The sequence below is a fragment of the Mesitornis unicolor genome, unplaced genomic scaffold, assembly GCF_000695765.1.
Source record: "Mesitornis unicolor isolate BGI_N332 unplaced genomic scaffold, ASM69576v1 scaffold28265, whole genome shotgun sequence".
NCBI classification, from domain to species: domain Eukaryota; kingdom Metazoa; phylum Chordata; class Aves; order Mesitornithiformes; family Mesitornithidae; genus Mesitornis; species Mesitornis unicolor.
This window is the reverse complement of record NW_010186601.1, coordinates 1-15704: the sequence shown is the minus strand read 5'-3', so window position 1 is coordinate 15704 and position 15704 is coordinate 1. Positions and strand designations below refer to the sequence as shown.

Here is a 15704-nt window from a genome sequence, read left to right as displayed (position 1 = left end):
TCATGGCAGCTGAACTGGCAGACCTATATCAGCAAACTGAGGGGTGAAGGAAGGTATTTGCTAAAAATTTGTTTGCAAAGTACTGAGGCAGTCAAAGACAGATGCAGGAACCTCTCTCTGTACAGGTATGGCAGCTGCCAGGTGAACAGCTCTATTTTCTGAGGCACAGACAATTGTCTCTCCCAGGCAACTCCTTCACAGACCACTACATTTTTAAATAAATAAATACATAGTATTATTATAGAAATTTTGCTATAGTAGGCAATTTCAGTCAGAAAAACATGCGGCTGAATGTGACAGGCAGGCAAACAGCACAGCTCAGAGTGCGTGTCAGCAGACCACTAAGGGTCTTTGCCATATTGTGCCCACCAAGCACAATTAATCAGTGTGCTCAAGCCAAGCCTGCTAGCCCTTACCAAGAACAGCAGATTACAATAGGTCTGGTAATACTAGGCCAAACATTTCTTCTAAATATTTTTTTTCATCCTAAAGCCAAAGTATTTGGCATGATCTTCAAAAAGTTCTTCTATCCTCTCTCCCCCTTCCCTTCAGCACTCCCATAAAATCATTTGCTTCCTTTCTTCATGGTATTTATGGGAAGCTATTTTGGCATAGGCTCACGTATTTAACATTTCAAACAAATTGGTTTAGCTTTGGCAGCAATCATTTTTACATTTAATAATATAAAAAATTAAATTCTCAAAGTTTGAGACATGCAAAATATAATACACATTCTGTAATATAATTTATATTACAATGGTTTGTCACATGGTAATACAGATCGTGACAAATACAGCAGAGTAAGCCTTCAAAAGCAAACTCTACTTTGGCATTATGAACCCACATTATTTCTATTAATATTAAATTTTTACTAGTTTGAAGATTTTATCTTACTAGCATTTAATACAGGCAAAATCAAGTAAGCATATTGAATTAGAGTTGGATATTTTTACTTGGAAAGAGGGAACAGGGTGAAGTGTTTAGTGGTGTCAGCCACCACTTTAGATGAAGTGTTATACATCTCCACCAACAGTCTGCTCAACAGAGCTTTTCAAGTGATCTTCCCAGGCCCAGAGTGGGAAACATGAGAACAAAAGAGTGTATCTCAGATATATATTGTAGGCAACAAATGTGGCTTTTTACTGTGTTTCAAGTGAAGACGCTCCAGTAAATAATTTTGCACCCTGCTTGTTCTGACAACGCTCCTTTTCTTGGGTGTTGTAATTCAAGTTCTGAATATTTGTTTTGGACAAGAGACCCAAGTTGTGATCCAGAGATCACTACACTGTTCTTTAAATGTCTCTTAAACATTACTGTATTTTCCACCTATTAGGGGAACTTAACCTTTAGAACTGTATTCTGCTCTATGCATACAAAATCAGGCTCTTACACTTCTGTGACTCAAAGTTATTTTAAGCTCCAACACTAACCTTTTTGAACAATGAGACTTTTTCATTAAATAAGCTTAAATCCATATGAAAACATCCAGATTTCAGTTTCCTGAACTGTTTTAACTAAAAGAACGGACACTTATAAACAATAAATTTTTGCATTTGGGTGTAGTCAGTTTCTTCACTTTGTCCAAATACACTGAAGCATTTGATAATTCCCTATTAATGCAATTTGTTTACTGATAGGATTAAGTACTTTTAATACTCCCACAATTCCTAATGTTAGCATTAACATCACTTGTTATAACCAAGGAAGATAACTCTGTCAACCAAGAATATACTACAGCCTCTTTTTCCTACAGTTACTTGTATACTAAAGCCATACAGATCTCATTGGGGTGGGAGAAAACCACTTTCCCTTCTCAACAAGGGGAAAAGTGACTTAAAATAAAACTATACATGCCCTTGAAATCTAGGAGGAGCTGATTTTCTTTTTGTAATTTGCCTGGATTCAGTTTGCCGATTTTCTTTGATACATCAAACCAAATTTCACTGCTCGCTTTTAGGATATTAATTTCAGCAGCCTGCTTCACAAAGAAACACCTTAGTAATCTGTTGCCCTTTTGTATGAGGGGCTTCACATATGTAAAGGTGTACTTCTTTCTACCATACAAGGAAAATAACAGCATCGTTAGCTCTTAACTAAAAGCAGACATATCACCTGCTCTACTCCATTAGCTTGTTATTCTAACTTTTGGGAGGGAGGGACAGGGGGAGACAGGGAATAAGTCACGAGTCAGTTTTTCCATCTCCCCAGACTCTGAAATTATTGAAAGTAAAAAAAAAAAAATAATCCACTTAAATTTACTTTTCTGTTAATGTGCTGCATCATTCATTCTGAATTAAGTTAGCAATTAATTACAAGGATTGCATCAGTAGCAAGCAGCATACATTCACTTAATCCTTCTGAAATAAATTTTTAAGTCACCATAAAGAATATTACTGTGAGCCTTTAAATCCTACAAAAGTTTCATAAGCAATAACTTCTTAAGCCAGTAATTAAGAGACCATAAAGAGTAGTTTAATACAATATGTTTATTTAATAACTTCATTCTATTTCTTTTTTACATGTGTTACTAATTAAAGTGTTTTCAAGAATTTTTCAAAGTCCTGTATAGAAGCTTTTGCAATCTCTGTACAAAACACCTCATCAGGCAAGGATACTAGCTGGTCCAGAGAGATATAGCTGGGCTGTGCTGGGTCATACTGGGCTCTTCCCAAGAATGCGAGAAATGTATGTCTCTCTTTGATTCGTAATAGCTTTGAGTTGAAAACCTAAGAAAGAAAGGGAAGAATCTTTTAGGTTGTCTAAATTTCAGAGACTGATGAATCTAAAATAAGGGCATTTTTTAGACAAACTGAAGATCTAGGAAGAAAAAAAAAATCTGCATCTTTCATTCTCATTTATGTCAAACACCAGGTAGGTTATATTTATATATAAATTATCTAAATTCCAAATGCAGATTTCAGTACAATATGCTGAGGTACACACACAAGGGAAATTGGAGAGAAATTCTCAAGAATGTTAGGATTTTTATTTATATATGATAACTATATTAGTTTTATGTAATCACAGCCAAGAAAGTGAAAAGGAGATATTCAGAAACAGAACAAGAATACCTAAGCATTTTCTTTATATTATCAGAAGCATTTATGTATACAGTCATATTCAGATGAGCATTGTTATAAGAAAGAAATGAACAGGCGACCACATTGCATGATACAAATGAGTGAATTGCAGTGGCAACAGAAAAGATGAATGGCTGCACCTCCTGTCATAGCACAGCCAAAAGGCACAGTGGAGTGGTTTAAAACAACCACTTGTCTTCTGCTGCACATAAGTGCCTGGCTTGGAAGGTATTTGTCACACAAAGAATTGTAGACAGCCAAAGGTGAGAACAATGGTAAGGGAAACATGACAGAAGTCAGTATAAATCTGAAGTCAAAGAAAGAAGCTGGAAAGAAAAGAGATGCACAATTAAAAAGTCTTAAAAGCAGAGTCTTAACTGCATTTCTGAGCAGTACAACTAAAGAGAGACACTGCTTTAGAGGAGATAATTGTGAAAAAAGGAATGCTATAGCAATGAAAGTGAGCAGTTTTTACTAAAAAGGACTGACTACACTACTGAAGGAAGGATTTCATGAGAATGCAAATTAATTTGAACTAAGACAGAAAGCAAAACTACTGTCCCTCCTCTATCTTCCTTGTATTTTAAGAGGAAGTCAGAAGACAGGAAAAAAAACCTTAGCCATGGTTTATGGAGCTAGCTGACAGGAAGGATGGTTACAACAGCAGCTGTAAGACTTGAGAGGATTTGACAAAAAAACCTGTATGACTCTTTATTTTCAGCATTACTGTCATTCAGCCTAGAAGCATGAACAGATGTGGACAAGTATGCATTTGTGAATGTAAAAGTTAATGGCCAAACCATATACAGCCTGAGCTACACTAGCCATATCCTGGAACTCTTTTGCTGAACACAGTACTCCAGGTGGGGTCTCACGAGAGCAGAGGGGGAGAATCACAACTACTTCTGTTCAAGACTTAAAAATTCACAAGACTGGGGATGGTGGGGGTGCTGGTGTCACATGTGCCAGGGGGGAGAAGAAGGGTACTTCCACACTGGAATCCTCAATGTTTGCTGAATTGCTCAGCAGTTTATCGATTTATTTAAAGTTATCTCAATCAAGAGTAAAAGCCCCATGTGTCCTCCATACAGTGAGGCTCTGCTTTCAGCACTAAACTAGTGAAACAGCTGTGCAAAGAGCACCTTCAATTTACTCCCAGATTAACAACTCACCTGAGGAAAGCGAGTAAGCATGTGGTGAGGAATGCCCATTATGTTGTGTAAATAGTCAAATGTCTGTCTGAGTCTCTTTTTACTTGCAGTTAAAATCTTGGGGGTTTTGAACACAATCTGTTGAATTTCATTGCGTTGAAAACCAAGTTCAATCTGACAAACCTGAAAAAAAAGAACAATTTTATCTTCAAAAGTCAGCTACAGCAACCTTCTCTTATTTTAGCATGCCACTGAAATAAACTAATGCAAAATTCTTCAACTCTGTCACAGCAACAAGAATGCATCCCACAATATCTGCCACTCCAGTTCTCCTCAAGTCAGACAGTGCAAATTATTTATAATTCTAGATTAAAGTGTAACTTGTTTATAGAGTATTTCTGAAGTAAATATGACTTCTGTAAATGCTATGTATTTTTCAGCTTGTCTGAGATGCAAACAAGCAAAGTTGTGTCTTAGTATGCATGGCAGTAACAAGCATAAAAATTCTCCCCCAAGAGTCTTTTATCAGTTTCTAAAACAAGCTGTCAGAAGAGACTGAGTTTCTAGTTGTGGAGCTGTTGAGATCTGTAAAACACAGCAGTCAAATAGCTAGTGACTACTTTTGTTAATGTGCTATTTCTTTTGATAATGTAGCCAAGTTCTATTTTTATATTAGGGAGCATAACTTCAGTCCTGTGGTCTTCAACTGAAGTCTGTTGAACCTGAAAGATAATGTGTAGAATATGCACAGTGTATTCAAATTTTTTTTTACAGTTGTTTTTTGACTAAAAGTAAGATGTCTTTTTCAGACTGCCTTGACTTCAGTTATGGTTTCCCAAAAGGAAAACAAAACACATTTTTTCAATAAAATCATAAGCATTCCTCCCAAAGTGCAGAATGGCAAGCAGTTCATTGAGTTGCTGAGAAAGGAATTCAGCATACAAGAGTGTCTGGTAACCCAGCCATTTCTTCTATCCTCCAGTGACATTTACAAGGAGCTTGTTTTCAGTCATGAAGTGGGTGTGCTTGCCAGTGAACATAACCAGCCTTTCAAATCCAACTCAGGTACTTCTTCAGTTGGCAAAAAGGTGGTGCTTTTTGGTTTTCCACTTTGATGTGCCAAGACTCCAGCTCTTTTCCAAAACTGCCTGGCAAATACAAAGGGAGGGGCTAAGAATCTGGGTTTTGAAGCTACCTTAGGACTTCCAGATAATTGTTTCTTGAGGTGCCTATAATCTGGTCTTTCAACTCGTGGTTCTTTATCTGCTTTACAAATTTGTGTGTACAACAAGAAATACTGATCAACTAAGACAGCATTCAAATATGAAGACATGTGTTTGCACCATTTGCATGGTGTCTTCCATGGATGTGAGTTGGCAGGGGTAACTTGCTGCATTAAGATACAACCAAGAGTAAGACCCAATGTTAAACAGCTGGGGTGTAAAGCTGGCCCTGCTGTAGAGGTAATTGGGTCAAGAATCTTGAGCTTTTTTTACATAGTGAAACGGAACAGCTCTCTCTTCATGTCAACAGTGAGCTCAAGTGTAAGTTGCTTTGACTGTACTCAGTTTGACAGCATACGTATTTAATATTCAGTAACTCTCTAGACCACAGATGCAAATATCCTTACTGTGTAAGCCTCAGCAGTATTCAACATACTCTCTCCGATTCCTACAGCAGGCAGTGGTAACACAAGCTTTCTTGTTTTACCCTATCAGTGAATCTCTAATTGTGCTTGATGAAACCTTCAGAGGGTGGAGTAAGCCATCCTTCAGCTCCTTTAGTCCATGATTGGTATCATTTGACAACCAGTATCAGCTACAGCAGTTGTTTCTAAATAACAGCCCACTCAGAATGAGGGATACCACCAGATCAATTCTGAGCTGCTGGTGTTGTATGGTTCCACTTTGAGTCCTGCCTGCGCCCCCCAGCTTAGGACATACAGGTCTGAACCCAGACATCCAGCTTCCTGAAAGGCTGGAACTTATCAGTATCAGTAGATTCTAATAGTAAGGACCTACAAATCCTTCCTCTCTCTCTAGAACATGTTAAAAATAAGGATGCCACACCATACACTTTTTCGTAGATAGACAAGATAGTTGCATAGAAATGAGGATCTTAAAACACATTCATTGCAATACACTGAATTCTTAGCCTGTGGAAACAACGTTCATTAAAAAGAAAGCACTATTAATTGGAACAATCTGCTACTTTTCAGTCTCCTCCCTTACCACACACATTTCAGATTGCAAGATTCCCAGTGTTTAATAGTTTCAGAGCAGTGAGTCTGTCTGAAAAGTATATATTTTAATTCATACTTATGCATTATAGGATAATGAGGTTTCTCAAACTGTTACACTACATCATGCTGTTTGGCCTAGATAGCTTTACAGCACAATAATTAAACCAATACATAGTTACATTTTCAAAGAGAAAAGGAGTCCCAGAGGGTTTGAAGTTATTTACCCAACAGTTGTTAATAATGACCATCTGCTATCAGACAATAGGTGTCAAATACACATTTTGGCAGACTAGGTACCTGCCAAAAGGAAAATAATCAGCTGCACATTTCTTGCTCCTAAATCCTCATGGACAATCCAAGTTAGCAAAAAAAATTAATAATTAAGGGGCAAAAAAAAGGAACAAGCAGGCCCTATTTTTCACTCCTTGTAAAGAAATGTGTAACAACTCATGTCATCAGATAGCAACTTTTGGCAGGAAGGGACCCAGATGAAGTTTCTAACCTACATCAGAGAAGACGACAGAATAAAATACTGCTCCACATATGCTGTAAGCTTGCAAGCCATGGAGGAAAAGAAATGGTTTAACAAAATGCTCAGTTATTTTATATCCATTAAAATGATTTCATTAAATTTTTCCTGTGTGGGATTCTCCTCCAGGAATTTCTGTCAACTCAAACTATGTGGATACACCATACACTTTTAATATCTACTAATAAGCTCACCTGAAGATTTTCTTTTACAGGCTCTAATTTGCCAGTCAGTAGCCTTGGAAGACGAATGACCAGATCCTTTGTCTAAAATTAGGGAAAACACATAGAGGAAAGATTATTACTGAAAGTTTGTTTGTGAATCCATCTATGAAAGAAAGATCTTTTTTTCCCCAAATGGAAAAGGGATGCACTTTCACTTGCACTTCATTTTATCTCTGCACCAAAGATGAATTTTCAGGAAGCAGCAATATATTAAGATGCAAAAAGTTATTCAAATATCTTTGCTTGGAAAACAAAAAATAACGTAGCTGTTGTAAAACAGACAGGAAGAGGGGGTAAAAATATACCCCAAAAGTACAAAGCATGCTCAAGTGCCCAATCTTTCTCAGTGCTCAAGTTGTTTCTTCCCACCTTTTTTAAAAAAGTAAACATAACACTACCTGATAGAGGCTATAAAAGGATTTTTCAACAGCAGTGGAATTTGTCTACCTCAGGATCTGGTTAGACCATATTATGGCAATACAAGAAATTACTCCACATCCCCTAAGCCATGTGATTACTTGTAATCTGCCACAAGTACAAGGCAGTGACTCAACCCTTATCCAGAGAGATCTCTTACCTCAAGCATGTAAGGGCCAGGAACAGGCACTGAGACAGCTATGACTGTTCAGCAAACAGCAACCAATGAAAGAACACCAGATTCCACTTGCAACGTGATATTTATTGCAATCCCCAGCTACTACAGAAAACAACTAACACTGCCCATTTATTCCAGGAAACCTCCTCTGAAGGTCCTGAAGCATGGTGCTAAATACCTGCTAAGCACATAATGTGAAAGCACTCTCATGAGCAAACTTGGGGGTTATTCTTGGTGAGCTGAGCATATGATTTGACATTTAGTTTGGTATGATATTAACAGATCAGACTGTTTTTCACCAGTGAGGTAAGTATGTTACAGTATCTTGAAGAGATTAAGAGAGCCAATTAGTTTTCTAGAAGTTAAAAAAGCTGCTTGCTGTTTCAGCAATGGATTCAGTCCTCTGACCCGCCTCAGATAATAAAACGGAACACACACATGCTTGTTTGACAGTAACCTGCAGCAGATCATCTTCAAGAACTGTACTTTAGGATCTTTGAATGTCAGATGTCCGTATTACTTCTATAGACAGTTAAAATCATGCTATCCTCCTGTAACCCTCTGTGTTACCATCAGTAATGTCACTAATGTTTGTGGATAACCTCCAAACACTAAGTATTCATGTTCCAAGGTCTTACAGTTGTCACTTACAAAGTACCTAAAGACTTCAGTGTATAGTCTTTACCTTCTTTACGCTGAGACCAAGTTCATTTTTGAAGAAACCCAGTCTGTTATCCAGCCTTTCCACTGAAAACAACAGCAAATACGGAGCTCTTGAGACCATATGAGCAATTTCTGGCTTTCCAAATTTTTTTGATTTTAGGTAAGCCACTCTAGAAAGAGAACAAAAACAAAATAAAATCCAGTGATGAAAATTTTATTGCCTCCATTTATTCAGTACTTGCTTAAATTCCTCAGTGATATCTTATAAACGGACAGATGTTCTAGCATTAACATGCAACCCTGCCAAAAATAATTAGGAGGAAATCTGCAGTTATCATAAAAGCAAAATACTATCCCTTCCAATTAATTAGAAGTAAAATAAACTTCAGAGCAGAATGTCAATACTGAAGACAGATTTTAATTCCTTCCAGCTGTACTTAAGCAGATATCTATGTTAACCTATGTTTAACTACCAGCCTGTCTCCTAGATTGCAAACACATTAATAGATCATAGGGTATGGACAAGAAGATATATACAGCTTTTTGCTATTTTAATGAATTCCATTTCTACTGCTGAAAGAACAGAGTACTATACCTCATACATCCCTGTTTTGCCAATAGCACTGCAGTAGAAGTATCGTACAACAAAGCTATCTGTGGAGACATTGTCCAAAAAGACATTTCTAAATCATCTGATGTTACTTTTGCTACAATAGGTCCTTACTTTCAATCAGTTGTCCAAGGACTTAGTTTCTGACAACCAGATGTTTCGTAAGGAGCAGGAGCTGACTAAAGTTTTTATGTTTAACAGCACTTGCTTTCTTTCCAACTCAAAAATTTTTTCCAAACTTTGTTGAATTCAGTGAAAGTGAAATCCCATTTCAAGTATTACATGCAGTAGATTATTACCATAGCTCCCAGAAAAAGGAATGGGGGAAAATACAGCACGCATAATAAAGAGACATGATTAGCTCATGTGCCACCATTTACAAAAACAAAACCACAAAACAAAAACCAAAAAACCCTACAATTTGAAGAGGTTCCCTTTGGTTATAGATAAGCACATACAGAAGTATTTCCTGTCAGATGAACTTAGAGCATTCAAGAACTGAATTTATCTGACAGTAATTAAGACACTAAATAGATTGCAGAAAATTCTGCAGAAGCAGATATTCAGCAAAGATGGGCTGTGCTTTAAATCATGTCTTGTGAAGAGAAAAAAAATAAAAATACCTTCAGTCACTACAACCTCCCTCTTTCCACAAACCCTCAAAAATGAAGTCATTACAAGCTGAAAACCTCTACACAGAGGATCTAAGAACAAGCTCTGAAGGACCAATTCCCAATTAAGCAGGCAGAAGGTAGCAGCCTAGGCTCCAGGTAACACTGATGGAACTGGCTACAGGAGCCTCAAAGACAAGGAGCAGTTCAGAGGGGGAGGAATGCACAACACAGTAATACACAACTGGCCCTTCAAAAATTATACCATTATGTTTTGAATGCTGCAGCTTGGCTATGCTACACTTCTTCCATTCAATTTTTCAAGGGCACAACTGCTAAGCATCCTAGAAACATAGCTAAATGGGCAGATTAAAAATAAAACCATTTGGTTGAACAGACTCCCCTCCACTTGTTTTCTGTTAGCAAGTCATTAAGATTCACACCTGAAGCAATTCTTCACATCCTGGAAAGGCAAGAAGCTGAAAAGAGGGATAGTATGATTGTAATAACCTGCCTCTAGAAACTGGTATATTAAAGCAGCAGTCATCCAACCTGACCAAGGTTTGAGATAAATTTTTTAATGTTGGCACCAAGGTTAGCCCTCATTCTACTACAGGGGTCAGCAGTTCTGTGTAACATGTTAACAGTTTTAAGTCATCATTAACAATACCATAAAACAAAGCATCTGGTGCAGCTGCAGTACAAACACTGATTTGCAACTGTCAGAATTGTTATGAATTATGGAATGTTTTGACTTTTACAGTGTTTATCTGAAGTCAAATGCCAAATCTATTGAAACTTGTGTTTTGTTTCTTGGCAACGTGGAATACATAGCAATAAAACATTCCAGAGTGATGTAACCAAGACCGTGTCCATCTGCACTGAAATGTTTATGTGAAGGTGATACTCAGCTTTCAAAAGACAGCTATCCAAGACACATTAACTTCACAGCCTGCCATATACCCTCCCCAGTACACTTACTTCAAAGCTTGCAGGAAAGCATTCACCAAGTGCCAGAGATAAACTTACTGAAAAAAAAAGCTGCAAAAAATAAATAAATTGGATTGTCCTGTTCAGCCCTTACTTCACTAACCAGGCAGTGCCACAGGACAGTCACTGAAAAGCAAATCTGGCTTCACAGGAGAGTCAGAATGCTTATCATAGCAAAAAATACTCTCTTCAGAAGAGTTAAAGCAACTGACATCTAGACTCAAAACTACTGCTGAAAAATTACACAGGTTCTTTTTGGGTATTGTTTCTGAAAGGCCACTTACTGAACAGGAGGATGGATTAAAAAAGAAGAAAAGTCAGGTCTATGTTAGACATGAGTCTACTCATATGCCTGTTTCAAAAATTCCATATTTTCAGATTTCTGTCTTGGACAGCTATTATGTACAAGAGCAAGGCAGACAGACTTTCTTTTCTTGAATTTTTAAATACTAAGACCTTTTATTAAAAGCTGCACACATACACACACGAGTTGTTCTGTAAAACAACTGCTGAATTAATGCAAGCCTGCCTGAAGTAATTTTAAGGTTAAAAGACCATTTTATGGACTGAGGAACAGTGTAGGGCCATACAAGTGTGAACACACAAAAAAATTAGTTCATTATAGTCTTGTGCTCAATTTGAACTGAACAACGGAAAAAAAGTCACCAAAAACCTGCTGCTGCTGTTAGATGTAAACACAGAAGAGACCTCATCTGCTTCTTTTACTGTAGAATGCACAAGGTATGGCTAGACATATCATCTAGAAGAGAGCTTCAAAGCATGACTGAAGAGGTTAATATTCTGTAAATTTAGGTAAAGCCTCAGGGACTAAACACTTTGGAATCTAAGCTAACATAGGTAAAGCAAGTGGCCTACGGTGCAAGATGCTGCTTCTGTGGCAGAGAGAGACGAGCAGTAAAATTTCTTAATGGTCAGGTTTCAGGTGGATCAGTGTGTTGACTCGACTTACAATACCACCACGATAATGCTGACTGATGAGAAGGGCACAGGAACACAGAGCCAGGAACTGAATGAGAAAGGAAGCAGCAGCAACACAGGTTTAGACACGGTTAAGCCAACTGGGAAAACAGATCTTCAAGCCAAGGGGCTAAACACCCTGCTGCTATTTGAAAGGCTTACCTGGTTTCTAAAGCTTCCAGATCTTCAGCAAGGATGTATGGATTTTTGGTCAGGAATGGTCCCAGCTGATTGTCTTCTACACCCACATCCTTAAGAAACAGAAGTATTTTTCTCATATCTTTTTCAAAGTCCAGTGTCAGTAGGAGTTGACCTGCCTTTTGACGTTTCTCCACTTGTGATAAGTCAACTCCTATAACAAACAAAATTAGAAATTGTTTTAATTAAACACAGACTCTACTTCCTGTAAACGTTTCAGGAAAGCATGCTAGAATTTATAAGACTACTCCTTTTTTGCACTAACTTGGGATACTTTAGTTGCTCAACACAGCAAGATCACACCTTTCATATTATAGAAAGATTCCAGATAAAACAAGCAGTCATTTTAGATGCTTTTGCTGAATTTATTTTTCGAAGGAAGACATTTGCAGTGAATCTTGCATGCATGGAATCAAGTACACTAGCATGTGTCACTTGCAGAGACCTACTCTTGTTGCACAGAAGTATCTGTGCAAGGAGTTCCCAACTCCACTGTACAAGGGAAGGGGACAATTTTGCAGTGAAGTGCCTTTGGATACGGGCTCACAAAGAGCAATTTGCTACTACATGGGCCCATATCTCCTCCTCTCAAATATTTATTTCTCCAGGCTCCTTCTAGTGTTTCTGGCACTTTTGGGAAACAAGCAGGTAGTCAGCAACCTTGAATTCAGCTATCCTTGCACAGTCCAGGTGCTTTTTTACTGTGCCCCACTTCTAAGGCTCTGCACAGTAACCACTCTCCTTCCTTCCTCCCTTCCTTCCAAGGACAGAGAGGTGCAATTTCTTTTGCAGCAAATTAAAGCATCCTTAACCAGCCCAAAAGAAGAAAGACCAAGCAAGCTACACAAAGTGCTTCCCATCTCTGGAAGCTGTGGGAAATGCCTCCTTCTAGCACCCACAGCACTAAGAGACTAAAACTTGCAAGCTCTGTCTTCAAGTAATATGGCATTGCTAGCAAGTCATGCAGTTCCCTCTCTTTTTCCATCTACCCTGGATAACATTCTGCTGCTTTTAGCCATTGGTCACTGTTCCTGTTTTCAAGTTTACAAGGCAGCCAAGAAGATCAAAACACAAATTATATAATCTCCAAAGCTCCAGACATCGGTAAACTACATTAAAAAAAGAAAAAAAATAAATCACACATACCTAGGTGGACAAGTTTCGCCAGGGTTTCTGAGTGATCAACGTAATCGCGGAGTGTGGAAGACTTCAGGGGAAGAATCGGTTCTGCAATGATCTGTATGGCTTCTTCCTCAGAAATCTCCGCCAAAGCAGATGAAGGTGGGATGTCATCCCAGTCTAAGAAACAAATATAGAAGATCCAAATGTATTTTGTGAAAGACAAAACTGCTCCCACCAAACACTATACAGATCTCTTAAAATCCATTTCACAATGCAAGAACACTCTGCATGAGCTGAACAGCCAATCTATTATTACTTGAAAACAGAGACTCCCAGTTTTTGTCTCTGTTCTATTTCCTTGTCACTGCTCATCAACTCTTGCTCATGTGGTCAAATCTAAGCATAGTACCCACCAAGCCTGCCTTCAGTCTGCTGCCTTGATCACTGCAGACAGCAGATCACATCACCTTCTTGAAAAAGAATCTTCTTTCATGTCTTCACAAATACATCTTTGCCTGATGTTATCCAGATCAAAGGCTACTGCAAAATTATTTTTCATAACCTGACAAGCCCACTACTCTGTGCCTCTTCTGAATCTGATGCCTGAACTGCAGTTTGTTATAACTTTCAAGATATTTCACAGCCAATTCCAACCAAACTATCACGTCTTATTCATTACCAAATGCCTGCTGACTGCCACCACCTCACTGCTGAAGAAATCAAGCTCTTATCTCCTGCTCATTAAAGTTTCAAAGTGAACATCAATATGCTTGTTTCCCTTTAAGTGTTCCAAGTCACAGAGGTCAGTGTCTTTTTGAGAAAAATATTTCTCCAAGATGACCTATTTTTCCATCAACAAGATCTCACAGCATCTAGATCAAGATTAATGTTTTGCAGGTTGGCTGCTAGCATTCACTCTGATTATCAAACTGATTTCTGATCAACAGCCCTAATAACAAACTCTTCAGGATGGGGATTTTCTGTGCCCTGTGCCTTTGCACAATGACTTCCTAGAGACCAGGGTAACATTCTTCCATGTCAAGAAAACAAAGCCACACCAGAACTATCAAGATAGGTTCCAAAATAAGTAGGATGATCCTAATGTTTCAGGAAGAGTTGCACGGACTAGCTCAATAGCTGTTGAAGGTCTTGCCACTTCTTTTTCTCAAAGCCTCAGAAACAAAAACACAATAAAAAGTTTCTCACAACGTTTATGCCTTAAACAGTAATAAGAACTCTCTAGGAATCTACATGGATATCAAGTATTTGCTTTCAACTTGTTGAGGACCAAACCAATATAGACCAAGGTCCATTTTGGAAACACAGATGCCCTTTTTTTTGCCACTTTAAGTTCTTTAAACTTCTTATCAGGAAACATACCTCAAGTTACAAAAAAATATTTTTAAAAAAGGTAGCGATTACATTTATTCCATTGTATATACTGCTAACAGGGCAAAATGCTCTACACACATACGCACAACAGTATGTCCGCTGGCAGATAAAAATCTGGCACATAGATAAACTGCACCGCAGGTGCAGACATATACCAGCTGGCTGATCTGTAATTTCTGGTGCAGCAGTTTCTAGAACCAGCTGCACAAACACACAGGTCTCAGTCGCAGCTCTGAGCCACCCCAAAAATAAGCTCTGCAGGATCCAAGTTGGCTGAATCTGAACATACAAGATTGCTTAGTAACCCAGGGCAAGTTCCCTCAGTACACCAGAATTATTTTCAGAGAGTAGTATTATTTTTATTCTCACTTAAGATATAAAAGCAGAGAAAAATGAGGCAATTTCCTCTGGGTAACAACACCCAGGCAACCTTGCATCTATCTCCTTTCCTCAGAAAACAGTTTGAGGAGCATTTCTTATCAGGGCAGCACTGAATCAGGTTCACACTCTGCTGCCTCCTGTTGTCCATCCCTGACCATTCAAACAGCTGGGTTGTGCCAGCTGTAAACAAAAGCCTTTGTTTTGTACCAGCACGACTATGAGGGAAAGTTAAATAGATGCTCAGCTGCTGCAGGTATAGTTGCGGAAAAAAAAAAAGCTCTTTGAACAGCAGCTCCAGATTGACATTTCTAGCCAAAACATTGTATCTTTATCTTGGCTTTAAGGTATTCTTTGTATACTAGAGTGGCCACAGGACTTCTGCATTAACTGTACTGGTAGAAACAAGTGAAAGTCAGGAACTTCAGATAAATATTTTAGAGAAACAGACAAAAAACCGTGAAAACGTGATTTGGAGATTTGAGATAAATGGCACCTATCCCTAAGGCCTCTTACCTTCATACAGTATTTTTGGATTCAGATCAGGTAATGTCTCTGCTTTTGCTTGTTCCTGATTTACTGGTGAAGGCAAGTTACCTCCAAGAGACGAAAAAGATCCATCCTTGGCACTGTCGGATGGATAACAGCTTCCTACAGATACATGCCTGTATGCCTGCAACCTCCATGCAATAAAGTCATTTCTAGAGGGCAACAAAGCCAGAGGGGCGAACCCACGACATGCCCGTCCCGTGCTGCTGCAGCCTCTCAGCCTCCGAGGAAATTCAGCAGCGCGGGCCGTTTGCAAGAGGCAAGGCCAGCGACAGGCCTGCCGAGCCCACAGGGCCATCTTCCACCTCAGCTACACAGCATCCTGCGAGGAGAGAAAGGGCTGAGGTAAAACAGGCGCTGCTTCCCCCCACCCCCACCCGCCCGCAGGACTG

General features: G+C 38.7%; 1 protein-coding gene across 1 annotated transcript; it reads right to left on the bottom strand.

The window, feature by feature from the left end:
• Positions 1-2467: 2467 nt before the first annotated feature.
• MTERF3 (mitochondrial transcription termination factor 3) lies at positions 2468-15610 on the bottom strand. Its single transcript, XM_010185199.1, has 7 exons — positions 15280-15610; positions 13018-13170; positions 11836-12025; positions 8507-8654; positions 7197-7268; positions 4253-4414; positions 2468-2726 (listed from the first exon to the last, which is right to left on the bottom strand). The coding sequence occupies exons 1-7, from the start codon at positions 15608-15610 to the stop codon at positions 2532-2534; spliced, it is 1251 nt and encodes a 416-aa protein (XP_010183501.1). The 3' UTR covers positions 2468-2531.
• Positions 15611-15704: the final 94 nt, after the last annotated feature.

Bases quoted from the DNA above. Each gene is read 5' to 3' on its own strand.
- MTERF3 (XM_010185199.1), bottom strand. From the start codon at position 15,610: ATGGCCCTGTGGGCTCGGCAGGCCTGTCGCTGGCCTTGCCTCTTGCAA. The intron at 12,026-13,017 runs GTATGTGTGATT...TGTTTGTTATAG, and splicing joins GGCGAAACTTGTCCACCTAG to GAGTTGACTTATCACAAGTG. The intron at 4,415-7,196 runs GTGAGCTTATTA...CTTTTTTTTCAG, and splicing joins CTGTAAAAGAAAATCTTCAG to GTTTGTCAGATTGAACTTGG.